Source organism: Cnephaeus nilssonii (genome assembly GCF_951640355.1).
Source record: "Cnephaeus nilssonii genome assembly, chromosome: X".
NCBI lineage: Eukaryota > Metazoa > Chordata > Mammalia > Chiroptera > Vespertilionidae > Cnephaeus > Cnephaeus nilssonii.
The window spans coordinates 132968429-132989240 of NC_137071.1; the positions used below are offsets into that span (position 1 = coordinate 132968429).

Here is a 20812-nt window from a genome sequence, read left to right on the forward strand (position 1 = left end):
CTCTCATCCCTCTAATGACAGTGCTTTGGGGGGAAAGTTCTATTGACCCAGCCTGATTCATGTAACCACACCTATGACCAAGATTTGGAGTGTCTGTTGTTGGAAGCCACTCTCCAAAACTAGTTCCCCAAATGATGTTTTTCTGGGAATTTATCATCAAGACTAGTAAGGAAAATGTCCTCCCCGAGGTGAGATAAGGCTCTGGTGAAGGCTTTCCCCTTGTAGAGGAAGAGAGAGGGAGAGGGAGAAATAGAAACATCCATGATGAGAGAGAATCATTGATCAGTTGCCTCCTGCACACCACACACTGGGGACCGAGCCCACAACCCCGGTATGTGTCCTGACCAGAATTGAACCCAAGACCCTTCAGTCCACAGGCCAACACTCCATTCACTGAGCCAAACCCGCTAGGGCTGCCCCTTCTCTTTCTATGAGACTCCTGCAGCTTCCTACATTGTGCTGGGGACCCTTGCTGTGGGAGGCAGTTGGTCCACCTCTGTGTATTCAGGTGAGGAGGCTCGAACTTGGAGAACAGAAAGATATTCCTGGCCCGCTCTGGTCCTGGGGCGTCAGAAGAAGCGCTTGGCCCTGAAGAAGAGAGTGGGTGGGAGCCCCAGACGGCGCCAGCATTCCAGGGAGGCTGAGGAAGGAGGGCAGGCCCCAAGCCTGAGGGAGGGAAAGAGGAGAGGAGGAGTTTTGCAGCTCAGCCCCTTGGTCGGGTCCTTCTCCTCCGACAGGGAAGCGCGCGGCGCTGCGGAGCAGAGCTGAGGGCTGGAGCACCATGAGGGGCCCCGCGCTGCTGCTGCTGCTGCTGCTGCTGTTTCCAATCTCGCTTACCCTTGGCTTCCCAGGTAGGGCAGGGGTAACCTCCCCTCCGCTGAGGAGGGGACGGCGGGAGGTGCAGAGGGTGAGAGGGTGCCCTTTGTTTGTGTCGGAAGCCTTTCTCGGCTCCCTGATGGGGCGGGAGTGGGGGGGGGGGGCGGAGGGAGCCTTCGGTTTAGGCAGGATTGCCAGCCCCTCGCCAGGCATCCAGTGGGGCCGGGATCCCGAGTCCCCTCTGTGTCTGGGGTTCCAGGGGTCCAAGCAGAACCATATCGAAGCAGAAGGCGACTCTGAGAAGTTCGGGTGCTGGCTCTTTTTGTAGCCAGACAGCCAAAGGGTCCGCGCTGCCTGTCACTACATGAGCCAATTCAGCAGAGACAGGGTTGAATCCTATATGAGCGTTTATTCCAATCCTGCCGGCAGCAAGGGGAGAGCAGCAGGTCCCTCACAAGAATCTGCTCTGACTCCGTTGCCAGCTGGCTGGTTATATACACAGGAGGGAGAAGACAGCTACTTGCAGCTTCGAGCTGCAGTGTAACAGGGAAAGGGGAAGGAAGGGTCCACAGGCAGGCCTTCAGGAGCTCAAAGCCCAGTAACAAGGTGGCTAATCTGTGATGTTACAAACAGCTCAGCCTGTTCCTGGGACCAAAGGACAGTCAGCATTCCTGAGAAAAACTCCCGGAGGGGGTCAGGGTCCAGGCGCAGCCACCAAATCAAAGTGTGTCCTGTCCTTGGTCTGTTCTCAAAGGTATTTCCTTACTGAGTCATGGACCCATCGAGGCATCTTATCTTTTTACAGCCTCGTTTCATCCTCCAGTGTCCCAGGGTCTGTAAGAAAACCTCTCATCTATAGTGAGTATGCGGTAAATATTAGACAACAGTGGCTCTATTCTTATTATGTGGCCTTCCCCACTATCAGTTTCTCACTACCCAGAATTTTGAATCCTTACATGGGGTTGCTCAGGGCCTGGTCTCAGCGGTCTGGCAGGTAGTCCTGAAAGGAGCCCCTACCACCTCCCACAGAGGTCTTAGGCCATCCCCTGAAGCTGTATGCTGGGTCACTTGCTGATGGACTCTTTCCAACAGCACAAGCGGGGCCTTGCCTGCTGCTCCCAACCCCTCTAGCTGGAGATTCTGAGAAAATCTGAGCCTCTGGGAGAGAGGTGCCCACTGAGCGTGGTGACATGTGGCATGTACTCCATTAGCCCCAGGGAAAGAGGATGTAGCTTCTTGAGGGCATGGTCTGTAGATTCTAAAGGAAACCTGGTATTTATTAGAGTTCTCCTGGTATTGGGAAAACCTTTATTTTTAAAAATATATTTTTATTGATTTCAGAGAGGGAGAGGGAGAGAGAAACATCAATGATGAGAGAAAATCACTGATTGGCTGCCTCCTGCACACCCCCTACTGGGGATCGAGCCTGAAACCTGGGCGTGTGCCCTGACAGGGAATTGAACTGTGACCTTCCGGTTCATAGGTCGACACTCAACAACTGAAACATGCTGGCTGGGTGGCCAAACCTTCTTTAGAGATGCCTCTTAAAAACCTAAAGCTTGCCCGAGGGGCGTGGCTCAGTGGTTGATCATTGACCTATGAACCAGGGGGTCACAGTTTGATTCCCGGTCAGGGAACATGCCCAGGTTTCAGGCTCGATCCCCAATAAGGGGCAAACAGGAGGCAGCTGATCAGTGATTCTCATCATTGATGTTTCTCTCTCTCTCCATCTCCCTGCCTCTCTGAAATGAATAAAAATATTTTTAAAAAATAGAATAAAAAATAAAAATCTCAAGCTTATTCCTTCATCTGGGAGTCTTAGGTTAGCAGAGTTTCAGGGGAGCAGGGCAACATGGATGCACACTTGTGTCCATGAACCTGAAAAGAAATCCCTGAGAAAGTGGTTGACGTGCCAATATTTGGCTTTTCAATCCACACAGTGGGCAGTTTAAATCTGGGGTCTGAGAAACAAACCTACTGAGTTATAGATGAAGGATCTCATGAGGGATGGGGAGGTGGGGACAGGGTTTCCCCAGATATGTGCTTGGGAGATGTAGGAATGGCTGCTGGAAATTCTCAGCACATCTCCAAATGAATGAGTCAAACAAATGTATGAAGTGATAAAGAGGAACATTTGTGTTTTGAGCTGACTCTTGCAAGTTTAAGCCATTTGGTAGGAACTGATTCTGGGCAAAGTGGAAAGGAAACTTTATCCTCAGTGCCACACTAGTGCCATTCCCATCCCCTTTAGCAGGAGTCAGGTTGAAAATGAACCCAGAGGGGAAGGGGAAGCAGGGGGAGAAGTTGAGAAACTAGCTAGAGGCCGTTGTACTCTAAATTGGGAGGCTTCTTTGAGCTGCCTATACATCTGGTGGAGCCTTTCTCAGCCAAGGGCCTCTTCTCTTTTTCCATCTGACTGCCATCACTCCCTTTCTCTGCCCTCCACTCTGTTTTCTCTCAGCTTCCACCCTTGTATAGTGTGGATTGATGCCAGGGCCCAGCCACCCACAGAATCATGGGTTTGCCAGGCTGGGCACTCACCACTCTCCCTGGCTGGCCTAGCTCCTTCGTCCAGCAGGCAGGCTTCCCCCTGCTAGAAGCTACAGCTCTCCTCCTTGCTACCCCATATCCTGATTCCTTACCTTCCCTCAGGCTCTGCTCAGATTCCACATGAGCAGAAACCGATTGAAGAACCTTTTAAAGCCCTTCCTTGGCTCCTCTCCACAGGGTCTCTCAGGAAATGGGCTTGACTGGGGCTATTGAATTCAAAGATGGGGGTTTCACTCTGAGCCCAAAGTTTTGGAAAGCTGGGGAGGGGAGATACTGTAGGCCAGCATGTCCTGAGGCAAATCACCCTATGTGACGGGGGCAAGATTTTGAAGATCATTTCTGAGGCACCGTCTTAGCAAGTGGACATCATGTCTCCAGTAAAAGAGAAGGTAAGAGGCCCACAGTCAAGAACCTCTGAAAGAGGTAGATGAGGATGTAGGGCCCCATTAGCCTCCTAGTTGTATAACCAGCTGCAATTTCACAGCAAATCTATCCAAGCTAGAGTAAATCCTTCCCATTTCCACTCTTAGAAGGTTAGGCTTCTTTGCAGCCTAACAAAGACACAGTATATACACTGAGTGGCCAGATTATTATGATCTCTGAACGCATAATAATCTGGCCACTCAGTGTATATCCTATATAATAAAAGGCTAATATGCAAATTGTCCCCTTGACCAGGAGTTCGACCAGCAGGCAGGCCGGCCAACAGCCCATATCCCCTCCCCCTGGCCAGGCTGGCCGGACCTCACCCATGCACGAATTCATGCACCGGGCCTCTAATATATATATATATATATATATATATATATACTGAGTGGCCAGATTATTATGTGTTCAGAGATCATAATTATCTGGCCACTCAGTGTATATATGTATAAAAGGCTAAGTGACCAGCCAACCAGCCGGTAGGTATGACACACACTGACCACCAGGGGGCAGACACTCAACACAGGAGCTGCTGAGCCACAACAACTTTGCAGAGTGCCCTTTCACACTCTGGGATCACTTGGGGGATGCCGGACTGCTGGTTTTGGCCTGATCCCCATAGGCCAGGCCAAGGGACCCCACCTGCTGGAGGGACCCCACTCACTCCGCAGACACCCTTTGAGCCCCAGTGCTGCCCCAGGGGAGGGACTGTGGGAGATTGGCTCCAGGGCATGTCTGGCCTGTCTCACCCAGCCCCGCCAGCCACCTTCTAATTAATTTCCTTTCAATGTGCACAAATTCGTGCACCGGGCATCTAGTGTAAAAACAAACAAAAAACCATAACATGTGTGGAAAGTTCATATAGTCAACTTATCTGCATTGTTTTTGCACATGTATAAGGGGAAGACTTTAATTGTATATCCTGAGCCAGGTTTTTTTAATATATATTTTATTGATTTTTTACAGAGAGGAAGGGAGAGGGATAGAGAGTTAGAAACATCGATGAGAGAGAAACATCTATCAGCTGCCTCCTGCACACCTCCTACTGGGGATGTGCCCGCAACCAAGGTACATGCCCTTGACTGGAATCGAACCTGGGACCCTTTAGTCCACAGGCCGACGTTCTATCCACTGAGCCAAACCGGTTAGGGCTAAATGAACTCTTGAAACCTTATTTACATCTGAGATTTTGGAGAATTACTGCACCTACTTCTGTCAGCAAGGCTGAAGGTGGAAATTAGTGATGTGACCACTAAAAGACTCCATGAATCTTACACCTGGAGAAAGCTGGTTAATGTAGTGTGTGTTGGCCAATCAGGAAAGCTGAGTGAGGTTTGCTAACTGCCATACCATACCAGACCAGCCAAAGCAGTCTTCTGAAATGCCACATTTGGAGATATGTATTAGGAACAGAACACCTGGCTCAGGATATACAATTAAAGTCTCAGGCTAGGCTAGAAATTTCTATTTGGATTTTAAACATGTAATCAGCTGACAAAATTACTCTGCATTAAAAAATGGAATGCTGGGGAGAGCAGGACATTTTCATCTGGCATTTTCTTTACTGATAACACTGCTTCTCACTTCACAGTCTTGTGCGCTCTAAGAGACACTGGAGACCATTGTTAAAGCACCATCTTCAAACCTTCCCACCTCATCAGTCCTCACAATTGAAATACACCCCTCTCTTTTTTTAATATTATTATAACAGTCTCACTTTTAGTCTCTGTCATTCTAACTCACTCTACTGTCTTTTGCCAGCTTCTGATCTTTTAAGTACAATTTTACTTTAGTACCATTTTAAAAATATATATTTGTATTGATTTCAGAGAGGAAGGGAGAGGGAGAGAGAGAGACAGAAACATCAATGATGAGAGAGAATCATGGATCAACTGCCTCCTGCACACCCCCCTACTGGGGATCAAGCCCACAACCCAGGCATGTGCCCTGACCAGGAATCAAATTGTGACCTCCTGGTTCATAGGTTGGTGCTCAACCACTGAGCCATGACAGCCAGGCTAGTACCATTTTTTTTTTATTGATTAAGGTATCACATATTTGTCCTCATCCCCCCATTCCCATCCCACACCCCTCCCCACACATGCCCCCACCCCCCTGTTGTCCCCAACCGCTGGTTAGGCGCATATGCTTACACACAAGTCCTTTGGTTGATCTCTCCCCTTTACCCCCACCCTCCCCTACCCTTCCTCTGAGGCCCGACAGTCTGATCCGTGCCTCCTTGTTTCTGGGTCTGTTCTTGTTCATCAGTCTATGTTGTTCATTATTTCCACTAGATGAGTGAGATCATGTGCTATTAGAAATATACTTATAAGAACCGAAAATTATTCAAGCAATAATGGTTATGGTGACAGGAAATGAATCAGTCTGTAGTGAGTTTCTTTCTGGGCCAACAGTTCTTTTGAGACCCAATTACAATGTCCTACAGTTCCTTATGTGTACATGTCAGCACTGACATTACAGTTCTGGATGGTGGACAAATGGTGGTAATGCAGGTCTGACTCTCTCTGGTTTGGTCCTGGGCAACCTGCAGTGATGCACAGCTGCTAACTGCTAGTATGGGAAGACCACGTCAGCGTCTTCCATCTCTGGACTGCTTCTCTTCTGTCTTCATGGCTGGAGTAGTCCTGTCGATTCCTCTCTGTTGCTGGAATCCACATGGTCTCGGAGTTGTTTTCTGAAAATATACAAACATATTCTCGACCAAAAGTTAATAAAGGAATCTTTTCTATAAATTTGACTTGGGATCCTATTTCATTTTTTGCCCAAATGATTTTCCTCTGGCTTGTTTTGACACCTTGTGTGTTTTTCATGGGTGTCTTGCTTTTAGCCTTACAATGAATTTTCTAAAGTATTAATTTTCCAGATGTAATTTACTTACAGGTTATTTTTCCTTACATGATATTCTTCTACTATACCCTCCTTTTTTGATTTAAATGTTAGGAGGCTTTTGAAAATTTTATAATGTAATCTTGATGGCTTTTACATTTTAATTTTTTGCACTATAATATTACTATTTTAGGTTCATTACATGGTGCACATTTTATCATGAGATGAAGTACCAATAAAAATTTTAGTTAACACTTTATGAACACCTTTTTGTCCAGTACAATTAATTTTTCTAGAATATTCGCTTGTTTCAACTAGCCAATTTAAATTTGCCTGAAAACTTGACTGCTATTTTATTGTCAAATTTATTACTCTAACAACAATCTTATTTTACCCTGTAAATATTAGTGGAAGGGATTATTTGCCTTCTTGAGTAGGTCCTGAGCATTCCTGGTGGTAGGCTGGATTTAGATATCGTAAACCCACTTCCCCACACCATGGGTACAAGACAACTCAAACAATTCTTGTTGAAGTAAGAGGGCAGCTGCTGTTGGCCAATTCTCTGTCAGTCACCTGGGTCCTGATCTGAGCTGGGCATGGGAAGCACGAAGCAGCCATGGGGGCAGGAGACCTCCCTCAGAAGGGGCTAGGGTTCAGGCCCCTGCAATGCTGGGGGGGGGGGTGAGGGTCTGTGCCCCACCTCTGTTGATCCCCAAATTCTATCCTGATGGCCCCTCTGCGACTGTGCCTGTCTTAGGTTGTTCCTTCCTTGAGGAATCTTACCCGTCTCTGGCTAACCAGCCATCCTCCGGGCCAAGCAGGGTGACGTGAGGTTCAGTTTTGTCTCCTTGGTAGCCTATGCCCCCGTGGCCTCCATGCCCATCACTTGCCTTGGGATCCCCTCGCCTGCTGGCAGGGCCCCAGCACTGATCACATATCTTTTGGAACCCGGGTTTCTTCTCCAGGGAGGGCTCAGTTCGCCCCACTGGGTGAGAGACAGATCCATGGCACCAGTCATCACGAGACTTCAACCTCGACATGAACAGAGAGCTCATGCAACAGCTGTGAGCAATTGAATTGTGAGAAGAGGATCTCTCTTGGCCTAAAGGGTAAGAGGGACCAATATAGAATGTTGAGGTGCCTTCCCAGGAGGCCCTCTACACAATGAAAAGGATTAAATCCTTACATGTCCTTTTTAACTTGCTGCCAGACATTCAAAGAATTAGTAAGTTTGCTTGGGATAATTGTATATTATGCTGTTGTAATTCTAAAGTATCAAGAGATGTGTTAAGTTTGTCTCCAAACACCAAACAGATTATTTTTTTTTTAATCCCCAAGGGTGCGAGGAACTATTATAAGTACTGAGGGGACTCCAAATCTGGGAAAAATTTTAATGACAGTGTAGAATATCATGTAAGGATATTCTTTGTTCTAGTCCATGGCAATTCCCTTTCAAACTGGCTGTTCATTTCTTTTTATATAGACTAGGTTTTAGTTACATTTTATGCACCTCTACTGGGGGCAAGTAGTGATAGTAGTGACACCCTTTCTTTGGTGTCCACACAAGCCAGAAACCTCTCTTTAATTGTACACACAAAGGGGCATTGTTTGATTTTGTGTCATACAAAAGGAAAGCTGGGTGGAGACCCCTGTGTATTTATACTTTCTTGCCCAATCCCTGGGCCTCCTGGATGACCAAGGTGTTTGGTATTATTGGTAACTACATTGGTCAGGGGATCAGCCCATGTAAGGGGTCTTACCCATGAAGGGTCAGGAGCATAAGACCAAAATACTTACCCTCTTGTCCCAGGTAAAATTACCGTACATCTGATGATTGCTAGTGTGGCTAGAAAGGCGTTCTCAGGCATTCTTGGGTTTCTGGTTACCTCACAATTTCTTCCCTGAGGTTTGATGTTCTGATTGATGTTTCTCTGTTTCTGGATCTATTTTTCCCCCATCAGTTTCTGTTGTTCATTATATTCCACAAATGAGTGAGATCATGTGATATTTATCTTTCTCTGCCTGGCTTATTTCTCTAAGCATAATGTTCTCCATCTCCATCCATATCATTGCAAATGGTAAGAGCTCCTTCTTTTTTACTATAGCGTAGTATTCCATTGTGTAGATGTACCACAGTTTTTAATCCACTCATCTGCTGATGGGCACTTAGGCTGTTTCCAAATCTTAGCTATGGTAAATTGTGCTGCTATGAACATACGGGTCCATATATCCTTTCTGATTGATGTTTCCAGTTTCTTGGGATATATTCCTAGAAGTGGGATCACTGGGTCAAATGGGAGTTCTATTTTTAGTTTTTTAAGGAAACTCCATACTGTTCTCCACAGTGGCTGCACCAGTCTGCATTCCCACCAGCAGTGCACGAGGGTTCCTTTTTCTCCACATCCTCGCTAGCACTTGTCATTTGTTGACTTGTTGATAATGGCCATTCTGACAGGTGTGAGATGGTACCGCATTGTTGTTTTGATTTGCATCTCTCTAATGATTAGTGATTTAGAGCAGGTTTTTATATGTCTCTTGGCCTTCCTTCTGTCTTCTTCCGAAAAGTGTCTAGATCAGTTGCCCATTTTTTGATTGGGTTGTTTATCTTCTTTTTGTTAAGCTGCATGAGTTCCCTGTAAATGTTGGAGATTAAACCCTTATCATTGACATCATTGGCAAATATGTTCTCCCATGCAGTGGGCTTTCTTGTTGTTTTATTGATGGTTTCCGTTGCTGTGCAAAAGCTTTATATTTTGATGTAGTCCCACTTGTTTATTTTCTCTTTAGCTTCCATTGCCCTAGGAGCAGTATCAGTGAAGAAGTTCTTTTGGCATATGTCAGAGATTTTTATGCCTGTAGATTCCTCTAGTATTTTTATGGTTTCCTGTCTTATGTTTAAGTCCTTGATCCATTTTGAGTTTATTTTTGTGTATGGTGTAAGTTGGTGGTCTAGTTTCATTTTTTTGCATGTATCTCTCCAATTTTCCCAACACCATTTATTGAAGAGACTGTCTTGACTCCATTGTATGTTCATGCCTCCTTTGTCAAATATTAATTGAGCATAGTGATTTGGATCGATTTCTGGGTTCTCTATTCTATTCCATTGATCTATATGTCTGTTCTTGTGCCAATACCAGGCAGTTTTGAGAACAGTGGCTTTGTAATATAGCTTGAAATCTGGTATTGAGATCCCTCCTACTTTGTTCTTCTTTCTCAGGATTGCTCTAGCTATTCGGGGTCTTTTTTTATTCCAGATGAATTTTTGGAAAGTTCGTTCTAGGTCTGTGAAGTATGCCATTGGTATTTTAATGGGAAGTGCATTGAAATTATAGATTGCTTTGGGTAGTATGGACATTTTGATGATGTTGATTCTACCAATCCATGAACATGCTATGTTCTTCCATCTGTTTATGTCTTCCTCCATCTCTTTCTTCAGTGTTGTATAGTTTTCCGCGTATAGGTCTTTTACCTCGTTAGTTAAGTTTATTCCTAGGTATCTTAATTTTTTTTGGCGTGATGGTAAATGGGATTGCTTTTTTAGTCTCTCTTTCTGTAAGTTCATTATTGGTGTATAGAAATGCCAAAGATTTCTTATCATTTATTTTGTATCCTGCTACACTGCCGAATTCATTTATTAAGTCTAATAATTTTTTGATGCAGTCTTTAGGGTTTTCTATGTACAGTATCATGTCATCTGCAAATAAGGACAGTTTTACTTCTTCTTTTCCAATTTGGATGCCTTTTATATCTTCTTCTTGTCTGATTGCAATGGCTAGTATTTCCAACACTATGTTGAACAGGAGTGGTGAGAGTGGGCATCCCTGTCTTGTTCCTGTTCTTAGGGGAAATGGTTTTAGTTTTTGCCCATTGAGTATGATGTTGCCTATGGGTTTGTCACATATGGCTTTTTTTTTCATTTTTTTATTGAGGTATTATATGTGTACATATCTTACCATTACCCACCCCCCACCCCACACCCATACATGCCCTCACCCCCCAGAGTTTTGCGTCCATTGTTTATGCTTATATGCATGCATACAAGTCCTTCATTTGATTTCTTATCTCCCCCACCTCTCCCTAACTTTCCCCCTGTAATTTGAAAGTCTGTTTGTTGCTTTACTGTCTCTGTATCTATCTTTTTGTTCATCAGTTTATAATGTTCTTTATTATCCATAAATGAGTGAGATCATGTGGTATTTTTCTTTCATTGACTGGCTTATTTCACTTAGCATAATGTTGTCCAATTCCATCCAGGTTGCTGCAAATGATGAGAATTCCTTCTTTTTATGGCAGCATAGTATTCCATTGTGTAGATGTACCACAGTTTTCTGATCCAGTCATCTGCTGACGGGCACCTAGGCTGTTTCCAAATCTTCGCTATTGTAAATTGTGCTGCTATGAACATAGAGGTGCATATATCCTTTCTGATTGGTGTTTCTAGTTTCTTCGGATATATTCCCAGGAATGGGATTACTGGGTCAAATGGGAGTTCCATTTTCAGTTTTTTTGAGGAAACTCCATACTGTTCTCCACAGTGGCTGCACCAGTCTGCATTCCCACCAGTAGTGCACGAGGGTTCCTTTTTCTCCGCATCCTCGCCAACACTTGTCGTTTGTTGATTTGTTGATGATAGGCATTCTGACAGGTGTGAGATGATACCTCATTGTTGTTTTGATTTGCATCTCTCGGATAATAAGTGACGTTGAGCATGTTTTCATGTGTCTCTTGGCCTTCCTTCTGTCTTCTTTTGAAAATATTCTGTTTAGGTCCATTGCCCATTTTTTTATTGAATCATTTATCTTCCTTTTATTAAGTTGCATAAGCTGCCTGTAGATGTTGGAGATTAAACCTTTATCAGTGATAGCATTTGCAAATATGTTCTCCCATGCAGTGGGCTTTCTTGTTGTTTTGTTGATGGTTTCTTTTGCTGTAAAAAAGGCTTTTTATTTTGATGTAGTCCCATTTGTTTATTTTCTCTTTAGCTTTCATTGCCCTAGGAGCAGTGTCAGTGAAGAAGTTCTTTTGGCATATGTCTGAGATTTTGTTGCCTGTGGATTCCTCTAGTATTTTTATGGTTTCCCGTCTTATGTTTAAGTCCTTTATCCATTTTGAGTTGATTTTTGTGTATGGTGTAAGTTGGTGATCTAGTTTCATTTTTTTGCATGTGTGTGTCCAATTTTCCCAACACCATTTATTGAAGAGACTGTCTTGACTCCATTGTATGTTCATGCCTCCTTTGTCAAATATTAATTGAGCATAGTGGTTTGGATCGATTTCTGGGTTCTCTATTCTATTCCATTGATCTATATGTCTGTTCTTGTGCCAGTACCAGGCTGTTTTGAGAACAGTGGCTTTGTAATACAGCTTGAAATCTGGTATTGAGATCCCTCCTACTTTATTCTTCTTTCTCAGGATTGCTGTGGCTATTCAGGGTCTTTTTTTATTCCAGATGAATTTTTGGAGAGTTCTTTCTAGGTCTGTTAAATATGCTGCTGGTATTTTGAAGGGGAGTGCATTGAATCTGTAGATTGCTTTGGGTAGTATGGACATTTTAATGATATTTATTCTACCAATCCATGAACATGGTATGTTCTTCCATCTGTTTACGTCTTCCTCTATCTCTTTTTTCAGTGTCCTGTAGTTTTCCGCGTATAGGTATTTTACCTCGTTAGTTAAGTTTATTCCTAGGTATCTTAATTTTTTTGGTGCGATGGTAAATGGGATTGCTTTTTTAGTCTCTCTTTCTGTAAGTTCACTATTGGTGTATAGAAATGCCATAGATTTCTTGGCATTAATTTTGTATCCCGCTATATTGCCGAATTCATTCATTAAGTCTATTAGTTTTTTGATGGAATCCTTTGGGGTTTTTTATGTACAATATCATGTCATCTGCAAATAAGGACAGCTTCACTTCTTCTTTTCCAATTTGGATGCCTCTTTTTTATTCTTCTTGCCTAATTGCGATAGCTAATACTTCCAGTACTATGTCAAACAGGAGTGGTGAGAGTGGGCATCCCTGTCTTATTCCTGTTCTTAGGGGAAATGGTTTTAGATTTTGCCAATTGAATATGATGTTTGCTGTGGATGTATCATATATAGCTTTTATTATGTTGAGGTATGATCCTTCTATTCCCACCTTGTTGAGAGTTTTTATCAAGAAAGGGTGTTGGATTTTGTCAAATGCTTTTTCTGCATCTATTGATATGACTATGTGATTTTTATCTCTCAATGTGTTTATGTGATGTATCACATTTATTGATTTGCGGATATTGTACCATCCTTGCATTCCTGGGATAAATCCTACTTGGTCATGATGTATGACCTTTCTGATGTATTGCTGGAGCCGATTTGCTAGGATTTTGTTGAGGATTTTGGCATCTATGTTCATGAGGGATATTGGCCTGTAATTCTCTTTCATTGTGTTATCTTTATCTGGTTTTGATATTAGGGTGATGCTGGCTTCATAGAAGGAGCTTGGAAGCGTTCCTTCTTCTTGAATTTTCTGGAATAGTCTGAGGAGGATAGGTTTTAGCTCTTCCTTGAATGTTTTGTAAAACTCCCCTGTGACGCCATCTGGCCCCAGGCTTTTGTTTGCTGGAAGCTTTTTGATGACTGTTTCAATTTCTTCCATAGTTATCAGCCGATTGAGATTTTTAGTCTCTTCCTGAGTAAGTTTTGGAAGATTGTGTTTTTCTAGGAATGTGTCCATTTACTCCAGGTTGTCTAGTTTGTTGGAATAGAGTTGTTCATAGTGTTTTTTGACAATCCTTTGTATTTCTGTGGGGTCTGTTGTTATTTCACCTCTTTCATTTCTGATTTTGTTTATTGGGTCCTCTCTCTTTGCTTCTTGGTGAGCCTGGCTAGAGGTTCATCAATCTTGTTTAATCTTTCAAAGAACCAGCTCTTGGTTTTGTTGATCTTGTGTATTGTTTTTTTGGTTTCTATGTCATTCATTTCTGCTCTGATCTTTATTATTTCCTTTCTTCTGCTCACTGTGGGCTTTTCTTGTTGCTCCCTTTCTAATTCTTTGAGTTGTTGAGTTAGATGATCTATTACCATTGTTTCTTGTTTTTTGCAGTAGGCTTGTAGAGCTATGAACTTCCCTCTCAGGACTGCTTTCGCTGTGTCCCATAGATTTTGAATTGTTGTGTTTTCATTGTCATTTGTTGCAATGATGTTTTTTATTTCTTCCTTGATGTCTTTGGTAACCCAGTCATGGTTTAATAGCATGCTGTTTAGTCTCCATGTATTTGATTTCTTTGGGTTGTTTTTATTGTAGTTGATTTCCAGTTTTATGCCACTGTGATCTGAGAAGATACTTGATATGATTTCTATCTTCTTGAATTTGGCGAGATTTTGCCTATGTCCTAACATATGGTCTATCTTTGAAAATGACCCATGTGCACTTGAGAAGAATGTATATTCTGTGGCTTTGGGGTGAAATGTTCTGAAGATGTCGATTAATTCCATCTGGTCTAGTGAGTCATTTAGGATTGATGTTTCTTTGCTGATTTTTTGTTTATAGGATTTGTCCAATGGTGATAGTGGGGTATTGAAGTCTCCTACTATGATTGTATTGCTGTCAATCTCTCCTTTGATATCTTCCAGGAGTTTTTTAATGTATCTTGGTGCTCCTGTATTGGGTGCATATATGTTTACCAGAGTTATTTCTTCTTGTTGGATTGCTCCTTTTAGTATTATGAAGTGGCCTTCATTATCTCTTGTTATGTCCTTCATTTTGAGATCTAATTTGTCAGATATAAGTATTGCTACCCCAGTTTTTTTTTCATTTCCATTCGCCTGGAAAACCTTTTTCCATCCCTTTACTCTCAGTCTGTATGCGTCCTTTTTTTTGAGGTGGGTTTCCTGTAGACAGCAGATATATGGGTTTTGTTTTCTTATCCAATCTGTTACCCTGTGTCTTTTGATTGGGGCATTCAATCCATTTACATTTAAAGTTATTATTGATAGCCACTTATTTGTCGCCATTTTTATTCTATACCCCTGTGTTCCTTCTTTGCTTCCTATTTCTTTCTTTCTTTCTTTTTTTTTTTTTTACAGCAGACCCTTTAGCATTTCTTTCATTGCTGGTTTGGTGGTGATAAACTCCCTTAGCCCTTTTTTGTCTGTGAAGCTCCTGATTTCACCTTCAATTTTGATTGATAGCCTTGCTGGCTACAGTATTCTTGGATTGAGACCCTTCCTTTGCATGACTTTGTATATTTCATTCCATTCCCTTCTGGCCTGATGAGTTTCTGTTGAGAAATCAGTTGCTAGTCTGATGGGGGTTCCTTTGTATGTAACTGTCTGTCTCTCTCTGGCCGCTTTTAAGATTCTTACTTTGTCGTTGGTGTTTGCCAACTTAATTATAATGTGCCTTGGCGTCGGTCTTTTGGGGTTCATTTTGCTTGGAACTCTGTGAGCTTCTTGGATTTGTGTGGGTTTTTTCTTCCCTATATCAGGGAAGTTATCTGTTATTATTTCTTCAAATAGGTTTTCTATTCCTTGCTCCGTTTCCTTTCCTTCTGGTACCCCTATTATCCTGATGTTGTTTTGTTTTGTGTTGTCCTGAAGTTCCCTTAGGCTCTCCTCATGCTTTCTAATATTTGTTTCTAGAAGCTGTTGTAATTGGGTATTTTTTTCCATCTTGTCTTCTAGCTCACTTATGCGGTCCTCTGCTTCTTCTAGTCTACTCTTGATGCTTTCTATTGAGTTCTTTACAGTGGCGATGTCATTTTTCATTTCTTCTTGGTTCTTCTTCATTTCCTCTTGGTTCTTACTCATATTGTTGAATTTGTCTTCCATCCTTTTCAGCCACCTTATGACCATTTCTCTGAATTCTTTCTCTGATAGGTTGTTTGCCTCTAATTCGTTTACTTCCTTTTCTGGTGATGCCTGCTTTTCTTTCCTATGGGGGCTATTTCTTTGTCTCCCCATGGTCCCTCTTCTCCGGATGTCTGGTTATATAGTTCTCTCTTTCCGGCGTTGATTTAAAGGTACAAAATACAACACAAGCAGGCACAACACACAAGGCACTGAACAGAATTGTATTCACGATATTAATAACCTCCAATAAAGGTAACCACCAGAGAAAGAGAAATTAGGGAATAGGAGTGGAAGAGGGAGAGTAAAAAGGAAGAACAAACAAAAAAAAAAAGGGTGTGAATCTGAACTTGGGAAAAGAGCAGAAAAAAAAGAAAAGAAAAAAAAAGTAAGAGAGACAAGAACAATACTAAGAGAGAAAAGGGGAACAAACTATATATATGGGGAGTAAACTCCACTAGAACAACCACTAATCCCAGCAAATTCCAGCAACACGAGCCTGGAATTTAATACAAACTGCAACACCAACTAATATCAAGTGAGGCAAGGGAAAACAAAAGTAAAAAACAAACAAAAACAAAGCGAAGAAAAGAACCAAACAAACAAAAAAATAATCAAAATTATCTCATAAAAACGCATAAAAATTCAATCTAATCAACATTCAAGCAAACAACAACAAAAGGCCAGAGAGAAAAATAATTTTTTAAGGTAGCGTAGACAGAGGTATGTATGGATTTGGAGCAGGGGGTTGGGAATTAGATATGTAAGTAGGGTGAAATTTTAGCAGAGGGTAAACTGAAAAAGTAGGGAAAATCTAAACCAGAAAGGGTTAAGATAAACAGGAGACCAAATGGGGAAAGGTTAGGAGGACAGTGATGGCATAATGTTAGCGTTGAGATAGGGTAAGGGAAAGATGCAAATATAATGTAGGACACTAATCCCAAAATAAAAGAAAGAGAAAATCAAATGACATTAAAAAAAAAAGTAAAATAATAGTAATAATAATGCTGATTGAAAATAAAAATGTAATAATTAAAAAGGTGAAAATCGAGTGAGGAAAAAGAAAAAAATTTAGTTTCTTAAGTAAAAGATGCAAAAAATGAAAATAAAAAAATTAGAATAAAAAATTTAAAAAAAAATTGAAAAAAGAATTTAAAATTAAAAAATAGGAAGACTAAAATGTGCAGTAGCAGCTGTCATTCACTTCCTCTATTATTCTGTTTGGTATGCCTGTTTCCCAGTCTGGGCGGTATTTCAGTTCAGCTTCGTTCCACTGGTCCTCAGTGTTGTAAGCCAGTCCTGCTTTTTAAGCCGGCCGTGTCTTAATTTCTCGTATTTATTTTTTATTACACCAGAGACAATTAGCGTTTCAGCCCCTGGGTGGCAGTGTTTCTGAATTGACTTCCGGGCCTGTCTAGCTTTTTTTTTTTTTCCCCCTCTATGGCACTCACTACCGGTTTGTGAAGGTGTGCACCTCAGAGCTTGTGGAGGTGTGCGCCTCAGAGCTGCCTCTCTGATGGTCACACCCAGCTCTGCTCCCCAGGTTCCGAAAAAACAACTTCCCCCTGTAGTCTTTCAGGGTTTTTCCACCTGGGTTTCCTATGTATTGGGCTTAGTAATCAGAGTCGGGAAGAGCCCAAGTGTGCGGACAGTGGGTCTGTGCGCCAGACTAAGTAGCCTGCACTCCTTTGAAAATTCTTAGTCTGACCCTCCTCGTCAGATTAAAATGAGTTGCTTTTAAGAGGTCACTTCTGTTAGCAGCTCCGAGGACCCCCTTCCACATTCACGGATCACGGCAGCTCCAACTGCCGCCAATTTTTCTAGGCACAGACCTCCCGGTTCCTGCCGGTCCTGAGGCTCGCACGCTTCCCTCTCACTGTGGGGATTAGAAACCACACCTTATTTCAGGCGAAATCTGACCTTTCCGTGGTGCAGTGAAGAGTTCCTTTGAATCCGAATGTTTGCGCCGATGGGGGACCGGTGTTCTGGTGCTCGCAGCTGTTCAGTGTTTGCAGTTGTTGCGGAAAGTCAGGTTTCCAATAAAATCCTCCTTTCCTTGCAAGATGGCGAGGCGCCCGGTGAGCCCGCAGCTCCGGGAGGAGACCCAGCCCCTGTGGGTGCTGCACGGTCAGGGGAATCCTGCCCAGCACTCCCCCGCCTTCTCCTGGAGTTTAGCTGTCCCTTGGCTTGCCAACATACACTCCCCCTGCGAACCTCTGCTGCTCTAATTCTTTGAGTTGTTGAGTTAGATGATCTATTACCATTTTTTCTTGTTTTTTGAGGTAGGCCTGTAGAGCTATACACTTCCCTCTCAGGACTGCTTTCATTGTGTCCCATAGGATTTGCAATGTTGTGTTTTTATTGTCATTAGTCTCCAGGATGTTTTTAATTTCTTCTTTGATCTCATTGATAACCCAATCATTGTTTAGTAGCATGCTATTCAGTTTCCAAGTGTTTGAATTTTTTGGAGTGTTTTTATTATAGTTTATTTCTAATATTATGCCATTGTGGTCTGAGAAAATGCTTGATATGATTTCAATCTTTTTGAATTTGGGGAGACTTTGCTTGTTACCCAATATGTGGTCTATTTTTGATAATGTCCCATGTGCACTTGAGAAGAACGTATATTCCATGGCTTTGGGGTGAAATATTCTTAAGATGTCAATTAGGTCCATCTGATCTAGTGTGTCATTTAGAATTGCTGTTTCTTTGTCCAGAGGATTTATCCATTGATGTCAGTGGTGTATTAAAGTCCCCTACTATGATTGTGTTGATGTCGATCTCTCCCTTGATATCTTCCAGGAGATTTTTTTATGTATTTGGGCACTCCTGCATTGGGTGCATAAACGTTTACCAGAGTTATATCTTCTTGTTGAATTGCTCCCTTTAGTATTATGTAGTGGCCTTCCTTATCTCTTATTATGGCCTTTACTTTGAGGTCTATTTTATCTGATATAAGTATCGCAATCCCAGCTTTTTCCTCATTTCCATTTGCCTGAAAAATATTTTTCCATCCCTTCACTCTCAGTCTGTGTGAATCCTTTGCTCTAAGGTGGGTCTCTTGTAGACAGCAAATATATGGGTCATGTTTTCTTATCCATTCAGCTACCCTATGTCTTTTGATTGGTGCATTTAATCCATTTACGTTTAATGTTATTATTGATAAGTACCTGTTTGTTGTCATATTTTTTCTTAGTGTTTGTTTTTCTTCTTGCCTTTCTCTTTCTTCTTTTTACAGCAGTCCCTTTAGCATTTCTTGCATTGCTGGCTTGGTAGTGATGAACTCTCTTAGCCCTTTTTTATCTGTGAAGCTTCTGATTCCATCTTCAATTTTGAATGATAGTCTTGCTGGGTATAGTATTCTTGGATTCAGTCCCTTGTTTTGCATCACTTTGTATATTTCATTCCATTCCCTTCTGGTCTGGTGTGTTTCTGTTGAGAAATCAGTTGATATTCTAATAGGAGATCCCTTATATGTTACTTTCTGTCTCTCTCTTGCAGCCTTTAAGATTCTTGCTTTGTCGTTGGTGTTCGTCAATTTAATTTTGATGTGTCTTGGTGTCGGTCTTTTGGGGTTAAAGTTGTTTGGGACTTTGTGTACTTCTTGGACTTGGATAGTTTTTTTCTTGCCAATATTAGGAAAGTTTTCTGTCATTATTTCTTCAAACAGGTTTTCTATTCCTTGCTTCTCTTCCTCTCCTTCTTTTATCCCTATTATTTGAATGTTGTTTCGTTTTGTGTAGTCACATAGCTCCCTTAGGCTCTCCTCTTGCTTTTTAAGTATTCTTTCCAATTGCTACTATGTTTGTGTGTTTTTTCCTACCTTGTCTTCTAATTCGCTGATGCTGTCCTCAGCCTCTTCTACTCTACTCTTTAGGCCTTCCATTGTGTTCTTTATTGCAGCTATGTCATTCTTCATCTCCTCTTGGTTTCTTTTCATGTTGGTGACATTTTCATTCAGCTCCTTATAGTTCTCATTGAGTTGTGTGTATTTGTCATCCATCTGCTTAAACATCCTTATAACGAATAATCTGAATTCTTTCTCTGTTAGGCTGCTAGCCTCAAGTTCATTTAACTCCCTTTCTGGTGATTCTTCTTTTTCTTTCCTTTGGGGATTTCCTTTTTGTCTCCCCATGTTTTCCTGTAATGTTTTAATTGTAGATCCAGTTGCTTTGCTGCCCAGGTTCTTTTGGGGATGGTGCTACTGGATTAGTGTCAGTTTTCCTGGGTTTGTTAATCTAGTGTAGCTCCTACTCGAGCTATTTGGCTTCTCTTGATGTAGGCCTGCGAGCTTGAGAGGCACAACTGCGGCGTCTAGATGTCAGCAGCTGTGGGTGGGAGTGTCTCAATTTTTGCTGTCTTGCACCCTTAATTGTAATCACACATGCCCAGCAGGGACTCACAGTGGACCCCAGGTACCTTCTGTTGGGGTGTTGGGGCTCAGGGGATCTGGTCTTTGAAAGGCGTTGCTGTGGTGCCCTGAGATCTGCAGTCGTGGGGTGAGCAGACCCAGCTTTTTCTGTTGCACCTGTGGTGGATAGGTTCTTACTCCCAGTGGTGTTTTACAGGAGCAACCTTGGTACTTTTGCCAGTGAGACACACTGAAGGGTTCTGAAGGGCCCTGGCAGTGTAGCCAGGTAACTGGGGTGCCTATGGGCCGGTATCCATGGTAAGTGAGTTCAAAGCTTCTACTGCTGGAGGGCGTGCGCCCCCTGCTTGTTCAAGATCACACCCAAGGAGAGCTCACAGTGGCTCCCACTAGCGCCCTGTGGTTGGTTGGGCTCAGTGTGTTAGTATCTGTGGAGGTGCGCTCTCTAGTCGCAGAGCTCTGATGCTCTCCCAGGGGTCCTGACACTACGGTTGAGTAGCTGGGGTTAATGTGGGCAACCCTCCAGGAAGAGGGAATTCAGAATTTCCACTGCGGGGCCGCGCGCCTCCGTCTGCGCAGAATCACACCCTTGGGTGCAAACCCTGAGCAAAGTGACCTGGGGCTGAGAACACGCAAGTGCGTGCGCAGCTGGGGTTAATGTGGGCAACCCTCCAGGAAGAAGGAAGAAGGAATTTCCACTGCGGGGCCGTGGGCCCCATCTGCACAGAATCTCACCTTCAGATGCAAACCCGGAGTGAAGTGACCTGGGGATGAGAGCGCGCGAGTGCGTATGCAGCTGGGGGCAGCTGGGGGCAGCTGGGGTTAATGTGGGCAACCCTCCGGGTTGGGGGAGTTTGGAATTTCCGCTGAGCGCACCCCTGTCTGCGCAGAATCACAACCTCTGGTGCAAACCCGAAGTAAAGTGACCTGGGGCTGAGGATGTGCAAGTTCGTGCACAGCTGGGGTTAATGTCCGCAACCC

The 20812-nt window shown here is 42.9% G+C and overlaps 1 protein-coding gene across 3 annotated transcripts in view; it reads left to right on the forward strand.

Annotated features, from left to right (window-relative positions):
* The first annotated feature begins 724 nt into the window (after positions 1 to 724).
* SRPX (sushi repeat containing protein X-linked) overlaps positions 725 to 20812 on the forward strand; it is a 97441-nt gene continuing 77353 nt past the window's right edge. For 2 of the 3 annotated variants that reach the window (XM_079765823.1, XM_079765825.1), the window contains exon 1: positions 735 to 851. In XM_079765823.1, the coding sequence (XP_079621949.1) occupies positions 782 to 851 (70 nt within the window). In that variant the 5' untranslated portion in view covers positions 735 to 781. Of the gene's footprint in view, positions 852 to 20812 lie in introns of all 3 variants that reach the window. The other variant, XM_079765824.1, reaches the window with a different exon arrangement.